This window comes from Ipomoea nil, unplaced genomic scaffold (assembly GCF_001879475.1).
Source record: "Ipomoea nil cultivar Tokyo-kokei standard unplaced genomic scaffold, Asagao_1.1 scaffold1978, whole genome shotgun sequence".
Classification (NCBI taxonomy): Eukaryota; Viridiplantae; Streptophyta; class Magnoliopsida; order Solanales; family Convolvulaceae; genus Ipomoea; species Ipomoea nil.
In genome coordinates, this window is record NW_017618406.1 from 2,128,845 (window position 1) to 2,147,508 (window position 18,664).

The window sequence follows — 18,664 nt, forward strand, 5'->3', positions numbered from 1 at the left end:
GAAAGATACCTAACTGAGTAAAGGAATGATGCAATTTTTTGTATTCAACTCCTAGATCAGATTGAACGGCTTTAATTTTTGTGTTAAAAGATCATTCAACCATAGTACGAAACTTATCAAAGATAGCATACATATCATATTTTAATTTCATGGGAAAATACCAAGTGTAGCGAGTGTAATCATCCACAAAAATAATGAAATAACGTTAGCCATCAATTGACAAAAGGGGAGCTGGACCCCAAATATATGTGTATATCAAATCAAGGACACTAGAACTGGATGACTCAACACGTGCTAATGGGAATCGAGAGGATTTACCCATTTGACACGCATTACACAAACTAGAATTACATAGAATAGAATTATTTGACCCACTAACTGGACACGATGGAAGAATACGAAGTAAAACACGATGATGTGGATGTCCCAAACAATCATGCCACATTGACGGAGAAGTACGAGTTGTAAGGAAAACTGAGGGAGACGGTGTTGCAATTAGGAGCTTGTAGAGACCCCATGACTATTGCCTTTGAGTAGAATTTCCTTGGTGTTGATATCTTTCATAACAAAAAAAAAAAAAAGATGGGTGAAACTCAAAAAACACTTTATTATCTATCGCAAATTTCTGAACAGATAATAAAGAAGTAGAGACACTAGGAACATGAAGGATATTAGACAATTGGAAGGAATAAGATGGGGTATTAAAATAAGCATGACCTACATGACTAATAGAGACTGCCTTATCATCACCCACACGCAATGTGTCATTACCCGTGTATTCCTGCGATGTTAGATAGAGCTGCAATATCCGGAGTCACATGATTGGTAGCCCCTGTATCAGGAATCCATGTGTGTGAGTCATTAGAATGTGAATCGGTATTCTGATACATCAAATTTGCTTGTGGAGGAGGATCATAGCGATTGTAGCATTTTATGGCCGAGTGTCCCGTACGACCATATAATTGACAAACAATTGCACCATTGTTACCACCACTGCCGCCACGCCCACGGTGGCCACCACCTCTTCCGGAATTCGTTCGGCCACTGCGTCCTCCATGCGGACTGCCGGAATTCTTCCCTCGGCCACCTTAGTTACCGCTGCGACCTCCGCGACGATTGTTACCACCGCCATGCTGTGCAGCAAACGCCGCCGGTGCAACGCCGGTTGCACCACCTCGAATAAACTCTCGGGCACCAAGAAAATCAGCCAACTCACCTAGGGTTACAGTACCACGAACTAAGAGAGATGTGGTGAGATTTTGAAATTCCGGCCGTAAAACACGAAACAGATAGAGATTCATCTCGTTGAGCCCAACTGGTAGGCCTACGGGCCAAAGCAAGATCCTCCAAAATAACACGAACACGACCAATATAATCAGCAACCGCCGAATCTCCCTGGCTCAGAGATTGTAGTTGGCCAATGAGATTTAACGAGCGGACGCAAGATGCGGAAGCCAAAGACTCTTCTATTGACTCCCAAACCTCCCGTGACGTAGGACGACCAACGGTGAGGTGCATAACTTCTTCACTGAGAGAAGAAATCAACACAGACATAAGAGCCCGATCATGATGAAACCATGTTGTGTAATCAGGATTGAGCGCCGACGAGCCACCTTCAACGACAGGAAGGTAAGGCGGCGGACTAGGGTTGGTCCCATCGACGAACGACATGAGACCATGTCCATCAAGAAACGGAATGACTTGAGTTCTCCAAAACAGATAATTTTTATTTGAAAGCTTAATACTGATAAAGTGATGAGCAGTAGAAGAGCTAGCGGAAGACGTAAGAGCGACGTTGGAAATGAATCGTTCAGATGATTGAACAGATTCGTTAGCCATTGAGCCAGAGAAACAGAAAAAGAAAACCCTAGCTTAACTGATACCAGATGAGAACTGTATAAAACTGTATTGAATAAACTTAGGTTACAATTGTACAGACGGACGGGGGGGGGGGGGGGGGGGGAATATATACAAGAGGAATCATAGGGAGACTAGAATAGGGAGTTATACTATGACTCAAATACAAGAATCCTAATACTAGTCCTAATATTAATATTCATCTTAGCCATTAAATATTTTTTTCTCAATAAAAATGAATGAAATGTTAGAATTTAATATACACCTAAAAATTAAATAACTAAAAAATAATATGATTTTTCCTTACACTTGGTTTAAAATTTTTACTACTAACAAATTCAATCAAAAGTTATAGATTACCCCCCACCCATTTTACGTAGGATTCTATTAACAATTATGCATGACTGAAGTTATTTACATTTTAAATTTTCATAATATTATATATAATATTAGTATATAAAATATATATAGTTAGAAACTAAATTAAAAGTAATCTTAAACACAAAAATAAATTTAAAAATGATACAAAAATATTTAAAAAATAAACAAAAAAATAAAAAGGAGTTGATTTGATGAGAATATAATTGTGTTGTATTCAATAATCATGTCTGAGAGGACAGGGAGCGAATATATAGAGATGCTTGATAGAATCCTAGTCTAACACGAATAGTATAGTCCTAGTCTAATATGGATAATAGAGTCCTAATAGTCCTAATACTCCCCCTCAAGCACAAGGTTGGTCAGCCAAAACATTGAGCTTACAACGGAGTAAATTAAAACGTACAAACGAAAGAGACTTCGTAAAAATATCCGCTATCTGATCTTTGGTAGAAATAAAATTGACTTGTAATTCCTTCTTCGCGACTTTATCACGAACAAAGTGGTAGTCGATCTCAATGTGCTTGGTGCGAGCATGAAACACTGATTAGCACACATATAAGTAGCTCCCAGATTGTCACACCAGAGTTTGGGCACAGAAGGTGGCGCAAACCCGATTTCCTTCATCAGAGAGGCAAGCCAAGTAACCTCTGCAGAGACATCAGCCAGTCCTTTGTATTCAGCCTCAGTTGATGAACGAGCCACAGTACATTGTTTTCGACAAACCCATGAGACAAGATTGGTTCCCAAAAATACAGCAAAACCACTAGTAGATTTGCGATCATCAGGATTGCCAGCCCAATCCGAATCAGAATATGCATGAATATCTAGAGAAGGAGAAGACGTAATCTTAAGACCAAGATGTAGTGTCCCATTTACATACAGTAACACCCTCTTGAGAGCCGCCCAATCCGCAGTAGAGGGAGAGTGCATGTGTTGACACAAACGATTGACTGCATAGGAAAGATCAGTCAAGTTACCGTAAGATATTGCAGAGCACCTGCAAAGCTGCGATACTGAGTGGGATCATCGTATGGTACCACGACATCAGTCTCGGCCTTCGTGGTTGAAACCGGAGTAGCCACCGGCTAGCAATCAACCATACCTGCTCGTTTTAGAATATCCTTCATGTACCGTTGTTGAGACAGAAGCATGCCATCAGAGAACAGAATGGTCTCAATACCCAGAAAGAACGAGGGCACACCCATATCACGAAATTTAAACTCAAGAGCCAACTTGTCAATAAGAGCAGTCACATGAGCCGGATCAGATCCCATAACCAAAATATCATCCACATAAACCAGAAAATATAGACGAGTATTGCCATGTGAATATATAAATAGAGAGACATCCGTTTTGGAAGGTGAGAAACCAGCAGAAACCAGAAAATCATGCAAACGAGTGAACCAAGCACGGGGAGCTTGCTTAAGCCCATATAAAGAACGTTGAAGGAGACAAACGTGCCTGGGCATCGTTTTGTCTTCATAACCACGGATCATCATAGCGCCAAAAACAATTGGCTCCCGTGTGACCAAAACGGTTACAAATTTGACACGGATCATCATAACGCCAAACACAATTGGCTCCCGTGTGGCCGAAACCTTTACAAATTTGACACGGATCATCAACGTCACGTCGTTGACCGGACCGCTTCTGATACGGTGTATCTTGGTTTGATGCCATCGGCTACTGCTACGAAGTGAGGAACATGGATGTTGGAAAAGAAAACCCTGGCTAACTGATACCAGATGAGAATATAATTGTGTTGTATTCAATAATCATGTCGGAGAGTACAGGGAGCGAATATATAGAGATGCTAGATAGAATCCTAGTCTAACACGAATAATATAGTCCTGGTCTAATATGGATAATAGAGTCCTAATAGTCCTAATAGATTTGACCTTTCCTAAATGCATGTTTTTTATTTCCTTTGGTCTTTTGGGTTTCCAGGTCATGTTATAATACTTCTAACTTGTTCTTTTTCACTTTCTTAACTTCTCACGACTCTCAGAACACGCCTTTATACTAATATGATTTAAAAATACATCCAATTGAACTCTAATTTACATTATTACACAATCAATGTGATCAATTAGGTTAACGGTTAAATGTTTAAAAATTTTGGTTAATTCGATTCGATTAATTGAATATGCACCCCTACAAATAAATTGTTACACCATTAATAATTTAAACATGTAAGAAATTACATCATTTTATTACAAAAATAATTAGAAAAAATTGAAGATTTAAACTATAAGTGTATGCCAAAGTGTGTATTATTAGGAAAAACAAACATTTAAACTATATGTGTATGTAAAAGTGTGTATTTTATGTGTGATTTATTGTGAAAGTTTGGCCTAAAAAGAGTGAAGGAGATGTCTTGTTGAACTTAAAGAAAGCATGTCAATCCAAAAAAGTATTGGGGAGGTTTTAGCCTAAGAAGAGTAAAAGTTGAAAATTATACTATTCGACTTTGCTGGGGATCGAACGAACATTTAAAGCATAAGTCTATGCCAAAGTGTGTATTTTATGTGTGATTTATTGAGAAAGTTTGTCCCAAGAAGAGTAGTTGTTATACCATGGACGAGGGTCCACCTCGCAAGGAGGATCCTGTTAGGAATATTGTAAAGTTTTGATGAGCCAAATGTATTTTAGTATTCCCCATTTTATTTCTATTTGAGTCAGTCTGGTTCACAGAGCACGGTGCACCCATGCCATAAAAGCCTACGTGAATTGCTATAGTTTGCCAACTTTATGGTTAAGCGGGATTATAGCTTAACAAATTTAAGCTGCATATAAGTCATCAAAGGTTAAGTTAGCAGAGATGGAAGAAGACTTGATAGATGGAAATGTCAAGACATTTTATGTTTGATTTTCATCTCAAGCAAAATATTTTGTAACAAGGGAGCCAAGATTGTAACAAGGTAAATCGAGTTACAAACGTAACAAGGAAAGGCGAGTTACAAACGTGACAAGGTACCAAGCATGTGAAAGGTTGATCAAGAAAAGAGGTATAAGCAATTGGTTACACATCTTATGCTAATGTTACACTAGTCAAGATGGATGAAGGTGTGTTTATATATCCAAGAGATCTTAAGGTTAAATCTCATCAAAAGTAACCCTTTTATGAGTTACAAGTATAACACAACAAGATGTGTTACAAATGTAACAAGACACGATGTGTTACGAGGCAAGATGTGTTACAAATATAAAAAGGCAAGATTGTAACATAGCAACTCCATGACCAGAAAGATCTACTGGAAGTTCTAAGTGAAATACACATGAGAATGCAAGGTATAAGGACCACAAAGGAAGGTGAACCTGGACATGAAGATTTAATCCGAGAATTATTTTATGGACATCAACGTTTTTACGATGGAGACAAAGACACTCGGAGAAGGCTGATTAATGGCGATATCTTTTCATACCCAAGCAAGAATCAGCAGGAGAAATATTTTATTGATCAACTTGGTTTGTCAGATCAAGTACACAGCCACAAAGCCAAGAGTTCACACGAAGAAGCTATTCAAATTTGGAGGCTACAATTTTCAATGGACTTTATGTCAGATCTGCATACACGCAATGTTTGAATTATTTGAAATCATCTGACGAAGGCGGAAAGGCTATCACCTAGAGTTGAAGACCAAGTTGCAGATCAAGTAGACAACATTAATTGATCAACTACATTTGAAATGGACGGACGAGATCGAAAGTTGATCAACGGGCAAATAGCTTTCATTTGCAATAAATTGCCCAAGCAGACTTGAAGACAAACACACTTGAAAAACAAGAGCTTTATACGATTTCTACAAGCGAAAAACAACGAAGAATATCCAATCAATCATCAAGTGATATATTGAGCTACACACGATAGAATTCAAGTCTGAGAAAGAAAAACTCTTTTTCTTTGTAAACTTCTCTACTTAGTGTAGAAAGAGGGCGGAGTAACTAGAGAGAGTGAAAAACCCTGTGAGAGCGTAGCTTTGTGCGTAGTTCTCGTGGTGTAAGAGTACAGCTTGGTGCGAAGTACTCGGGGAAAGCAGAGTAACAAAAGGAGCCTGTGAAAACCTTGGAGGAGTGTAGCTTTGTGCGAAGCACTCGGGAAGTGTCGGTGGACACTTATTCACTATTGTATCTAAGTGATCGAAGAATAGTGAATTTCCTCCTTGAAGTGAAAGGAGAAGAGTGGAGTAGGAGAATTACACCATCTCCGAACCACTATAAATCTCTCTCTCTCTCTCTCTCTCTCTCTCTCTCTCTCTCTCTCTTTACCTTACTTACAGCTCACCTATTTATATGCATGCCTTAACTGCGAACTAACCCGTAACGTTTTATCGCATATCTTTATCTGTCTGGGTTTGATAGTTCCCACGTTTGCATGCGAACCAAACTTTGCATATATCATCCTCGAACCATATCAAGTCATTCTAACGTGCTGCATGTTTGGAATCTCTCTTTGAGCACCGCACAATTAAGCATAACACTTTACCGTTAATTATTCCGCTGTGCACACTCTAAGTTGTTTAGTTGTTAATGCTTGTTACTTAGACTTGAAATTACCAAAGTGTTGTGTGTCTAAGAAAAGTTTGAAAAGTTAGAGAAGTCTATTAACCCCCCCCCTCCCTCTAGACTTCTCGCCACCCTCTCGGGACCAACAGATCCTGATCCTAAATTGTGTATTTTTAGTACTAAAATTGTGAACATTTGAAATATAAATTGTGTTTCTAAGTTTTGAGAATTTATGAATAAAATACACGATCATCACAAATTGTGAATTTTAAAAGGGTAAATTGTTAACATTTAGTATGTAAATTGTATATCTTTTGACTCAAATCCACCTTACAAGGTGGACGTCCACAGAATAATTTGCCCAAAAAGAGTGAATGCGATGTCTTGTTAGACTTAAAGAAAGCATGCCAGCCCAAATTCGTAGACCATCGCCTTATCCATTGGGCCAAGACTTATTTGCAAAGTTTTGCAAATAGTTTTAACATTTGGTCAATCACAATATTTTTTTTTTGAAAGGACGATAAATGTTCTTTACTTTAATCTACACTTAAAAAATATGAATATTAACCAATTTAGTTGGCGTGAGTGGTCATTCAATCACATCTCTTAAGTGAGGTCGGGAGTTTGAAACATCGATTAGTTCAAGTATGCTACGAACATAAACGTGTCTCCTACAATTAGGACTTGTTCAGGACACCTCATGGTCTCAAAAGAATCTAAATATTTTTTAAGATAGGGTTAATCATGGAGCCGTTAATCATAATAAATTTTTACCATAGTCAACAAAATACACTCACTAATAACAATTAACTACAATGCCTCATTTAGTTTGCGGAAAATATTTGAGTGGAAATAGAATTGAAATTCATATGAGAAAAAAAAATATAAGAAGATTGGTTCTATTGTTTGGTTGGTGAAAAAAGAAATTATTGGAATATTCCGTTATTTAGTTGGGTTAGAATGACAAGGAATAATGAATATAAAGATTAAAATGCATCTACACAATGATAATAATAACAAAAGTAACAAGGGTAAAATTGTCTAATCATGTCATACTTTCTTCCCAACTTCAATGGAAAATAAAATACCACCCCTACAAAGCATTCTGTTACAATGTAGTATTAATTTGTTCATAGCTATCGCCTCTATTGGGGCTCAAACTCATGACTTCCCATTTGGGAGAGTCACTTCATGTTACTAGACCACAAGATCATTGGCAAATTAAATATTCATGCACATGTTTTATTTTTACACAGTAGTTTTATTATAATAACACTAAAGTAATATAATTATACTACAGTTTCATTTAACAATATACATTGTTGAGGGAGCTTTATTTTTTAGTTTAATTTTTCACATACACTAGTTTTATTATGAAAATACTAAGGTATCATCATTTTATTTCTACTAAAATCAACCTAGTTTAAACCAAGATGAGGAGCAAACATCATATTCTTAAAATTGAATAATTAATAGTAATATTATATTCCTTTAATTTAAACCCTTCAAGATGATTAGCATTTTGGTTTCCAAGGTAGACACGGTTCCAATACGACGTTCTTTGACAATTTTGGAGTAACCGTACTGTTAGTGGCACTGTTTTCCTCCACTAATCAGAATTTAAAAAAAAAAAATTGTCAAAACAACTCAGCGAGATGTTGAGAATATAGAGTTCAAGAATTATGAATATAGAGTTCAAAAATTATGAATATTGAGTTCTATAATTATGAATATAGAGTTCTATAATTATGAACATAGAGTTCTATAATTATAAATATAGAGTTCTGCAATTGTGAATATAGAGTTCAATAATTGTGAGTATGGAGTTCAAAAATTATGAACATAGAGTTCTATAATTATGAACATAGAGTTCAGTAATTATTAACATACACTTCTATAGTTCATTAAACGACGTCGTTTTGGATTTTTTTTTTTTTTTTTTTTTTTTGGGAATTCCGCTTCCTGTGTCGATTGTTAATTTTCTTTACAAAAAATCTCATGTTTCAAAAATGCACATAATTGTATACTAAAATGTACATAATTGTATACTAAAATGTACATAATTGTATAACAAAATGTACATAATTGTATAACAAAATACACATACTTTTTTTGAAAAGATAATACACATAATGTAACATAATACATAATACACATAAACTTTTAACATAATACACATAAACTCTTAACATAATACACATAAATTTCTTATTTCGGATGAAAATAATTGTATAAAAAAATGTACACAATTGTATAAAAAATGTACATAATTATATAAACAAATGTACATAATTGTATTCCATAATTTACATAATCGCGTCAACTTTCTACACAACTTAACAAAATGACGTCGTTTAGAGAGGCGCGGGACGCACAGTGCTGTGTGCGCCCGTGGTGCAGGGTATAACAATTGAAACATCAGAGGGCAGAGGCTACGGAGGTGAGGGTTTCTTTCACTTTTTCCCCAATCACTTTTTTTTCTTCCCAACTCTTCCTAATATCCTTTTATTTGCGAAACTCTCCGAACGATTTTGGCTTTTGATTTCGACTGATGCCTCATTGTTGTTAAAGTTTGATGGCTCAACGTCGGCGAATCGAAGCCGTACCGGATGCAAGTAGGGATCTAATAAGTCATCTGCCGGTAGAGGTAAAGGACAGAATTTTGGAGTGTTTGCCCACCCGAGATGCTGCCAGAACTGCTGTGCTCTCAACCCACTGGAATGATGCTTGGTTGCAGCATGGGCGGCTTGTGTTTGATTGGAACTTCTTCGGGTGTTTCAGAGAATGCAAAGGTTATAATCCCGTTAAAATAATAACATACATGTAAAACTATAACAATAGGCATGGAATGATTTAACCAATACTTTAATCGGAAGCGTTAAAGTACTAACCTGATTCCATGAGAGAATGATGAAGCTTTCAACCCTTTCTTCTTCACAACTTCTTTATTCATGTTTGTAGAGTGTTTTTCAGAATACTTTTCCCTCTGGTCTTTCACGTTAGTTTTCACAGTGATAGGATAGGAAAATGTTTATGCCCTTTTATAGTGCCTTCTTTACATAACTTACATTCCAATATTGATTATTGGAATTATGGCAATAATGGCCATAAACCAAATATTAAGTAGGTTTAAATAGCCCTATTGAAAGCCAAAGAGAGGGGATTAATAACCCCTTGATCCGTTACATATTTTATTCCCATTACCTTTCACAACGGGATTTTAATTGTCTAGACCACTTTAATACATGGACCACAATAACATTAGAATAAAATATTCTAACATTCTCCCACTTGGTCCATGTGTATCATTGATGCATTAGGATAACTTTAATTCACGAAATATCCCAAAACATCAATGAGCCTTTACTCAAATTAAAGTTAGCTAGATCATGGCGGTCGCACGTTATTTGAACAACATGTTCCCTTCCATGCATCATAGGTCAACTTTAATTTCGATACTGACAACCATAGGTGAAAACAGAGATATAACATTAATTTAATTCAACCGAGTCAATATATCATAAAACTGAAAACCAAAATTACAATGATAACAAGGCTCTATCCAAAATTCCCATACTCTCCACATGACAGGAGAAGACTTTTGGCGCTAAACCTTTGGTCAAAGGATCAGCAACCATAAGTTCAGTTTTTATATGCCAAATTGACACTCTCTGCTTCTATACTTCTTCTTTAACTGACAAGTATTTCAATTCCATATGCTTAGCACCCTTAGAGTACTTGTCATTCTTAGAGAAGAACACTGCTGCGGAGTTGTCACAATAAATTCTCAAAGGTCTAGAAATACTGTCGACTACTTTAAGCCCCGAGATCAAATTCCACAACCATAGTCCATGATTTGTGGCTTCAAAGCATGCCACAAATTCTGCCTCCATAGTGGAAGTAGCGATGACTGACTGCTTCGCACTTTTCCAAGAAACTGCTCCTCCAGCTAATAGAAACAAATAACAAAATGTAGATTTTCTCGTATGTACACACCCAGCATAGTCTGAATCAGAATAGCCAATCACTTCAAGTGGATCTGACTTCCTATATGTAAGCTTGTAATCTTTTGTGCCTTGTAGATATCTTAAAACCTTCTTCGCAGCCTTCCAGTGTTCTATGCCGGGATTACTTTGATATCGACCCAACATACCAACAGAAAAGTTGATGTCTGGCCGAGTACAAGTCTGTAAATATCCCAAACATCCAACCACTGTTGCATAAGGTATACCTTCCATTTGCTTTTGCTCAAGTTCATTTCTGGGACATTGAGCTAAACTTAATTTGTCTCCTTTCTACATTGTAACCACTCCCGGAGAGCATTTATCCATCTTAAATCTTTCCAAGATCTTGTTAATGTATCCTTTCTGAGACAATCTTAATAATCCTTGTGTTCTATCTCGGAATATTTCTATTCCAATCACATAGGATGCCTCACCCATAGCCTTCATTTCAAAGGTCTTGGAAAGAAATACTTTAATATCACGCAACATGGCCTTATCATTTGCAGCAAGTAAAATGTCATCAACATATAAGGCCAAAATAGCAAACTTGCTCCAACTGACTTTCATGTAGATACACCGATCAACAGTATTTTCCACAAAACCATAAGATGTAATAATACTGTCAAATTTAATGTACCACTATCGAGAAGCTTGCTTAAGTCCATATATTGACTTTTCTAATTTACACACCAATTAAGTGTTCCTTTCCTGTGGTAAAAAACCCTTCTGGTTGGTCCATATATACTTCTTCCTCTTAATCACCATTTAGAAAGGCAGTTTTAACATCCATTTGGTGAAGCTCTAAATTGTAATGAGCCACCAATGCCAAGACAATCCTTAACGAGTCCTTCTTGGAAACTGGGGAAAAGGTCTCGTTATAGTCGATGTCACTTTTCTGAGTATAACCCTTGGCAACAAGTCTAGCTTTATACCTTTCGATATTACCGTTAGAGTCGCGTTTGGTCTTAAAGACCCATTTGCACCCGACTCTTCTTGAATTTTCAGGTAATTCTACAAGGTTCCAAACTTTGTTGACTTTCATAGATTTCAACTCATCTTTCATGGCATCTAACCATCTTTCAGAACTGTCACTTTCAATGGCTTGTTTGAAAGAAACTGGATCCTTATCAATGCTCAAATCATTTTCTTGTTCAGCAAAATATATCACGTAGTCATTAGAAATGGCAAGCCTCCTTTCCCTTGTAGAGCGCCTTAATGCCATTTCTTCCCGTGGTTCATTGATTTCTTGCTGAATTGTGATTGATTCATTTTCATTGGTCACAATACCCTCATGTGGGTTTAGGGCATTCTCATGTTGTTCCGGTGCACTAGAGGATGGCAACGTGATAATCGGAACTACATCTTGAAAGAAATTTTCATGTGAAGAGGATTCAACATGAATTTCTCGAATGTCCACCTTACGTAGTTCTGTGCTCCCACTATTTTGACCATTTTCAATGAATCGAGCATTCCCAGTCTCTACAATCCTCATACTATGGTTAGGACAATAAAACCTGTACCCTTTAGACCTTTCTGGATAGCCAATGAAAAAACCACTGACTGTCCATGGGTCAAGTTTATTCTCACGTGGATTATACAACCTTACTTCTGCTTGACAACCCCATACATGGAGATGCCTTAAACTCGGTTTCCTTCCTGTCCATAGTTCATAAGGTGTCTTATGAACTGCTTTACTTGGAACCCGATTTAATAAATATGTAGCGGTCCTTAACGCATACATCCACAATGAAGAAGGTAAGGTACAATTACTTACCATACTCCTAACCATATCCATGAGGGTTCGATTCCGCCTTTCAGCCACGCCGTTCTGCTGTGGTGTTCCAGGCATTGTATACTGTGCACAAATGCCCCTGCTTTCGAGGAATTTAGCAAAAGGACCTAGACATTGTCCTTTTTCGTCAGACCTACCATAATATTCACCCCCCCCCCGGTCTGGCCTCACAATTTTGACTTTTCTATCTAACTGCATTTCAACCTCATTAATGAACACCTCTAAAGTGCCCACAGACTGAGATTTACCATGCAGTAGATATATATAGCCATATCGTGAGTAGTCATCTGTAAAGGTGATGAAGTACCTTTCGCCGCCCCAAGAAGGAACATCGAAAGGTCCACAAATGTCGGTGTGAATTATTTCAAGCAGCTCACTGCTTCTTGTAGCAGGTTTCTTGGTTATGTGTTTGGTTTGTTTTCCTTTAATACAATCCACACACACATCCCAATCACTAAAATCCAAGGCAGGGAAGATTTCATTTTTCTCCAACCTTACTAACCTTTCCTTGGATATGTGTCCCAAACGTTTATGCCACAAGTAAGCAGAGTTTTCCGTTAATGCACTACGTTTAACTCTTATACTACTCTCAACATGAAATAAGGATTCAGCAAAATTTACATCAAGATTAAAACGATAAAGAGAATCAATTAAAGTACCAAAACCATAATATTTATTGTCCTTACATAAATGAAAAGTACGATTCTCAAATTTGATGTAAAATCCCAACATATCCAACTTACTAATTGAAACAAGATTTCTAGCACAGTCAGGGACATAGAGACAATTTGCTAGATCCAAATGATATCCAGTATCTAGGATCAATCTATACGTCCCTATTCCGTCTATCCGTGCCTTCATCCTGTTTCCCATAAATAAGAATTCATCAGTTTTTCTTGTGAGTTGGATCGAACTGAATCCCTGCAAAATATGAGAGACATGAGTAGTAGCACCGGAATCTAACCACCAGGTATTGTTTGGTACTTCTATAAGGTTTGATTCAAAAAACATAGAGATAGAATCATTACCCTTCTTTTCAAACCAAGCTTTTCTTTTCGGACAATCTTTCTTCAAATGCCCCATTTTGTTACAAAAGAAGCACTTGACTCTTTTCTGGGCTTGACCCGATTGAGTGTTATGTTGGGTCTTGCCCTTTTTACCTGGTTTTCTTTTATTGGTGCTTGAATTTCCTTGAGATGTGAAGTGCATGGAGTGATCTCTTAACTTCTTTAATCTCGTTTCCTCTTGAGCCAGCAAATGTTTGGTTTCTTTAAAACTCCATTTTTAAGAGTATTGTAGTTCACATTGAACTGTCCAAACTCTGCTGGTGGAAGTGAGTTAATGACTAGATGAACTAGCCATGATTCGGACAACTCCATCCCCATCCCCTTTAATTTTGCTGCAATATTGGCCATTTGATCGCAGTGATCATGGATTGGCATAGACCAATCAAACTTCTTAGAAGTTAGCATGGTTGCAGTAGGCGCTGGGCGCTAGTCGGGCGCCCGGCCAGCGCCTAGTGCCTAAGCGGCCTAGTCGGCGCCTAGGCGGAATCTAGGCGGCGCTAGGTGGTTGCGAAAAAAACAGTAGCAGACTTGCAATTTGACAATTTTAATGAGGCTGTTTTCAACATTCAATCAAATAACACATCCAAATAAATGACATAATGACAATTCATAAGTCATAACATCAAAAGAATATAAATAAAAAAAAAACTCAAATGAAATACCCAAATACTTCAATCATCCAAAGATTGAAAGTATCAAACTAGTCTACGAGTGTATATATGTCATATTATATGTATATGTCATATAAATGGACAAAATTAGCAAGGTCGAGTTGGTCGGGTTAACTCGACTAACTCGACAGAAATTGACGAGTTAACTCGGCGTAATCGGACGAGTTAGGCGTTAGACGGGCGCCTAGGCGGCCGGTCTCCTAGGCGGGAGCCTAGGGCGGAAATCGCCACGGCCTATGGGCGCCTAGCGCCTAGACGCCGATTACTCGGTGCCTAGGCGGGATTTTTACAACCCTGGAAGTTAGTTCTTTCATCAGGTTCCCTGGAATTGACTTATCTGCAATTTCAGACATAGATAGCTCTTTCACTGTTTCTAAAAATTCAGATGCAATGTCCACTTTTGGCGGCATCATCGGCTTCATATTTTCTGCCATGGTAATCTTCATGAGGTTTAAACACATTTTATTGGACCTCATCCATTCTTCATGATATTCCTTCTCTTCTTGCGAGCTTTTGTCTGTGAGGGCTGCAGGTTCCTTTGTGTTTAAGGAAAGGTCTAGTCTAGTTAAGCCCAAGTAGAATTGGACTTGTTCAGACCAGTCTTGATAATTGAGGCCATTGAACCTCACAACAGCATTCATTGAAGCCGAGAATTGAGCAAAAGCTAAAATTTCATATTTACACTTTAATGCTTTTATACTAAGCGTATAACCAATTCAGACTTTACATAACTTTTAATAGATACCAACAATACATAAAACAATAATAATGATAATCAAGTACTAGTCAAATAACCAAGTCATCTTTGGATAAACAAAGCTATTTGACAAAGCACTAAAATCATATTCTTTAAGTATTATAAATTATTTGTAGTGATTCACCTTTGGGCAATCTCATAGCAATATAATTTATAATTATTGTAATTGTCATCTAAGGCATCTCAATGATTTGGGCAGCATAAATTCTATTTTTAATCATCATCTATCTCCATCTAGCTAGATCACTTTGGTGATTAACAAGCTAAAAAAAAATACATCCTTAATGAGTGAAATAGAATTTTATTGCCATACACAACATTCATTTAGTCCAAATATTATATAACATGGTCACTTTGGTGACTCTCAGAATCCTTAATAGACTAAAAACAATTTAAGTAAGAAAAATTTAATTTATTTGAATCTAATTGTTCCTTAGCCAGACCACTTTGGTGACTAACAAGCTCCTCACAACAATAGACAAAATAACAACAATGATAATTTGAGAACCATAAAAATCCACGAATCACCAAACCAATAATTTATTCTAATCTAATTGTTCCTTAGCAAGTCCACTTTGATGACTAACAAGCTCCTCACAACAATAGACAAAATAACAACAATAATAATAATAACAATAATAATTTGAGAGCCATACAAATCCACGAATCACCAAACTATAATAATTCATGAATCCAACAAATCTTTTCTTCTCAAACTATCATCCATAATAATAATAATAATAATAATAATAATAATAATAATAATAATAATAATATATTATTATTATTATTATTATTATTATTATTATTAAAAATAAAAAAAATTAATGGGCTTAGGGCTCTAGCCAAATTGGCTAGAGCCCTTCACGGCCCCATCAAAAAACCTCCAGCCTTGTGCTGGAGAAGCAGCAGCTTTGCTGCTTTCCTTCTCCAGCCGCAAGGCTGGAGAAAAGGTGGCTACCGACGGCACCGACCGTCTAGCCGATGACGGAATAATTCAGACACTGTTAATTTTTAATTGTCAAAATCATCTTTAATCCGTTGAATCAATTCAAAACTTTTATATATATATACGACCATAATATGTATATATATAATAACAATACAAAATTAACACATATATACACAAATTGAAATTAACGTATATATATACATAAATTTCAAAACAAAATTGGTAAATCATTATACCTAACATTGCTCTTGATACCACATGTAAAACTATAACAATAGGCATGGCATGATTTAACCAATACTTTAATCGGAAGCGTTAAAGTACTAACCTGATTCCATGACAGAATGATGAAGCTTTCAACCCTTTCTTCTTCACAACTTCTTTATGCAAGTTTGTAGAGTGTTTTTCAGAATACTTTTCCCCCTGGTCTTTCACGTTAGTTTTCACAGTGATAGGATAGGAAAATGCTTATGCCCTTTTATATTGCCTTCTTTACATAACTTACATTCCAATATTGATTATTGGAATTATGGCAATAATGGCCATAAACCAAATATTAAGTAGGCTTAAATAGCGTATTGAAAGCCAAAGAGAGGGGAGTAATAACCCCTTGATCGTTACATATTTTATTCCCATTACCTATCACAACGGGATTTTAATTGTCCAGACCACTTTAATATATGGACCACAATAACATTAGAATAAAATATTCTAACAATACATTCTCTTGCAGCGTGTTCGACCCGTGAAGAAATTTAGTCTAGTCATCACTGCCCTTAAATTACTCGATCCTAAGCTGGAGCAGTCCGATTTAGATCAGTGGTTTCTTTTTCTATTAAGAAATGGCGTTGAGGAACTTGACATCTCTCATGGGGTCTGGGGCAGTCGATATAAGCTGCCACTTTGTATAGTCTCGTGGCGGACAATCAAGAAGCTGGGACTCTTCAGTGTGTATTTTGATTTCCCACTAAATGCTCTTTGTATTTTTCCCTGTGTCACTTCATTAGCTTTCAGCAGTGTTGTTTTTAATCATAATGTTAATGGAATTGTGTATAGTATTCCTAATCTTGAGAAGCTTGATTTAATCAGTTGTAGTGAGATCAATAATTTTAAGATTAGTGCTCCAAAACTTGAAAGCTTGTCTATTACTGGTGTTATATATGCGGTTGAATCGAGATGGTTTGCACTTCATTTGAAAGCAATTAAGGTTCTTTGCATTGATGGCGACTTGTTGTATGGTGAGAATCTATCTTCCTTCATATATGGACTATAGTATTGACAGATCAAATATTCTTTTCAGGTCTCATATAATCTTTTGTTTTTGTTAAAGAATTGGGAAGATGTTGAAGTAACCTCCTTCCCAACTGCAATAAATCTACAAGTAATCAAACTGCGTTCTTTAGAGTTTGCCATTGAAAAGCAGCTCAAGGGTGTTCTGCAGTTGCTTCAAAAATCTCCCAACCTATGTGAACTGGACATCACAGGAGTAAGATTTGTCAGAAGAAACCTTTATAGAGTATATATTTGCGTGTAGTGATTTTTTATTTTCTTGATTTCCTCATGGTTGTACATGTTTTTTATTTTATTTGTTGTTGAGATGTAGACATGTTCAGATGATGACATCGAAGATGAACACAGAGAAGATAATGACATAGAAGATGAACACTTAGAAGCTGCTTCAAGACTTTTGAAGGGTCCAGAGAGTTGCATTATTAATCAGAATCTAAAAATGCTTAAAATAATCAAGATTGAACTGTTTTGTGGATTCACTATTGAAATGCTTTTTGTGAAAATGTTGCTCTCAAAATCTCCTATACTAGAGAGAGTTGTTATTACGGAATCTTATTATATAAAAGATTCTTACACGGTGATCAAGTTCCTAAAGGAGTTGGTGTGCTTCCCTCGTGCATCTCCAAAAGCACAAATTGTCATCAAGGGCAAAGACTATGCTTAAGGACTAGTTGGTTTAATCATGCTTCAGTTTGTATGAAACTTAGAAATGTAAGCAACGGTGATGGTTGAACTTGAAATGTTTTGTTAGATAAGGATGACACCTTGGATTTTTTACTATGGTGTTCAGTAGACTCTATGAATATCTTTTTGTAAATTTTTGCTTCTATTAATTGCACTAAATTTTACTTCAGATGATGTGATGTTGGTGCTTACTGCTTAGCCAAGTGTTTCTTATTACTTAAATGTAATGGTATTTCCATGTTCATTTTGGAAAATACTATGTGTACTTCCATTTTTTATTCCTAATTTTTACTCACACAAAATCTTGATGTATACATTTGTATTGAGACCCACATAAAAAAAAGTAGCTTATCCGTGACAGTCCCATCAATGAGTAAAATTTAAAGAGTAAGATTTGGAATTCCATGTGGTAGAACTCTTTAATTTTTAATGATCCTATTTTTTTGGGTGCAATCTACCACATGATAACCAATTGAATTATGTGACGGTCTCACATCCCTATTTTCTATGGAGTATGTATAATGCAACTTGGATTGTGTGATGCAATGTAGTTTTAATATTTTGTTAGTGTCTTCAAACAATTGCAGTATTGTAGTTAATATGTCAACAATAAATAATTTAGAAGTACCGCTCCACAGCATATTGTCTTCTCAATCAGTCCGAAGTACATATATTGTTTTTACATATGAAGAATCAATATTTA

The 18,664-nt window shown here is 36.4% G+C and overlaps 1 protein-coding gene across 2 annotated transcripts in view; it reads left to right on the forward strand.

Annotated features, from left to right (window-relative positions):
* Window positions 1-18,089, forward strand: part of LOC109147277 (F-box/FBD/LRR-repeat protein At1g13570-like) — a 71,307-nt gene extending 53,218 nt beyond the window's left edge. Inside the window, exons 1-4 of one of the 2 annotated variants that reach the window (XR_002048620.1) lie at window positions 9,290-9,565; window positions 16,709-17,225; window positions 17,318-17,473; window positions 17,591-17,837. Coding sequence is in view for 1 of the 2 variants with exons in the window: in XM_019294928.1 (XP_019150473.1) it covers window positions 17,591-17,941 (351 nt within the window). In the remaining variant the exon portion in view is untranslated. Of the gene's footprint in view, window positions 1-9,289; window positions 9,566-16,708; window positions 17,226-17,317; window positions 17,474-17,590 lie in introns of those variants that run through there. The other variant, XM_019294928.1, reaches the window with a different exon arrangement.
* The last annotated feature ends 575 nt before the right edge of the window (window positions 18,090-18,664 follow it).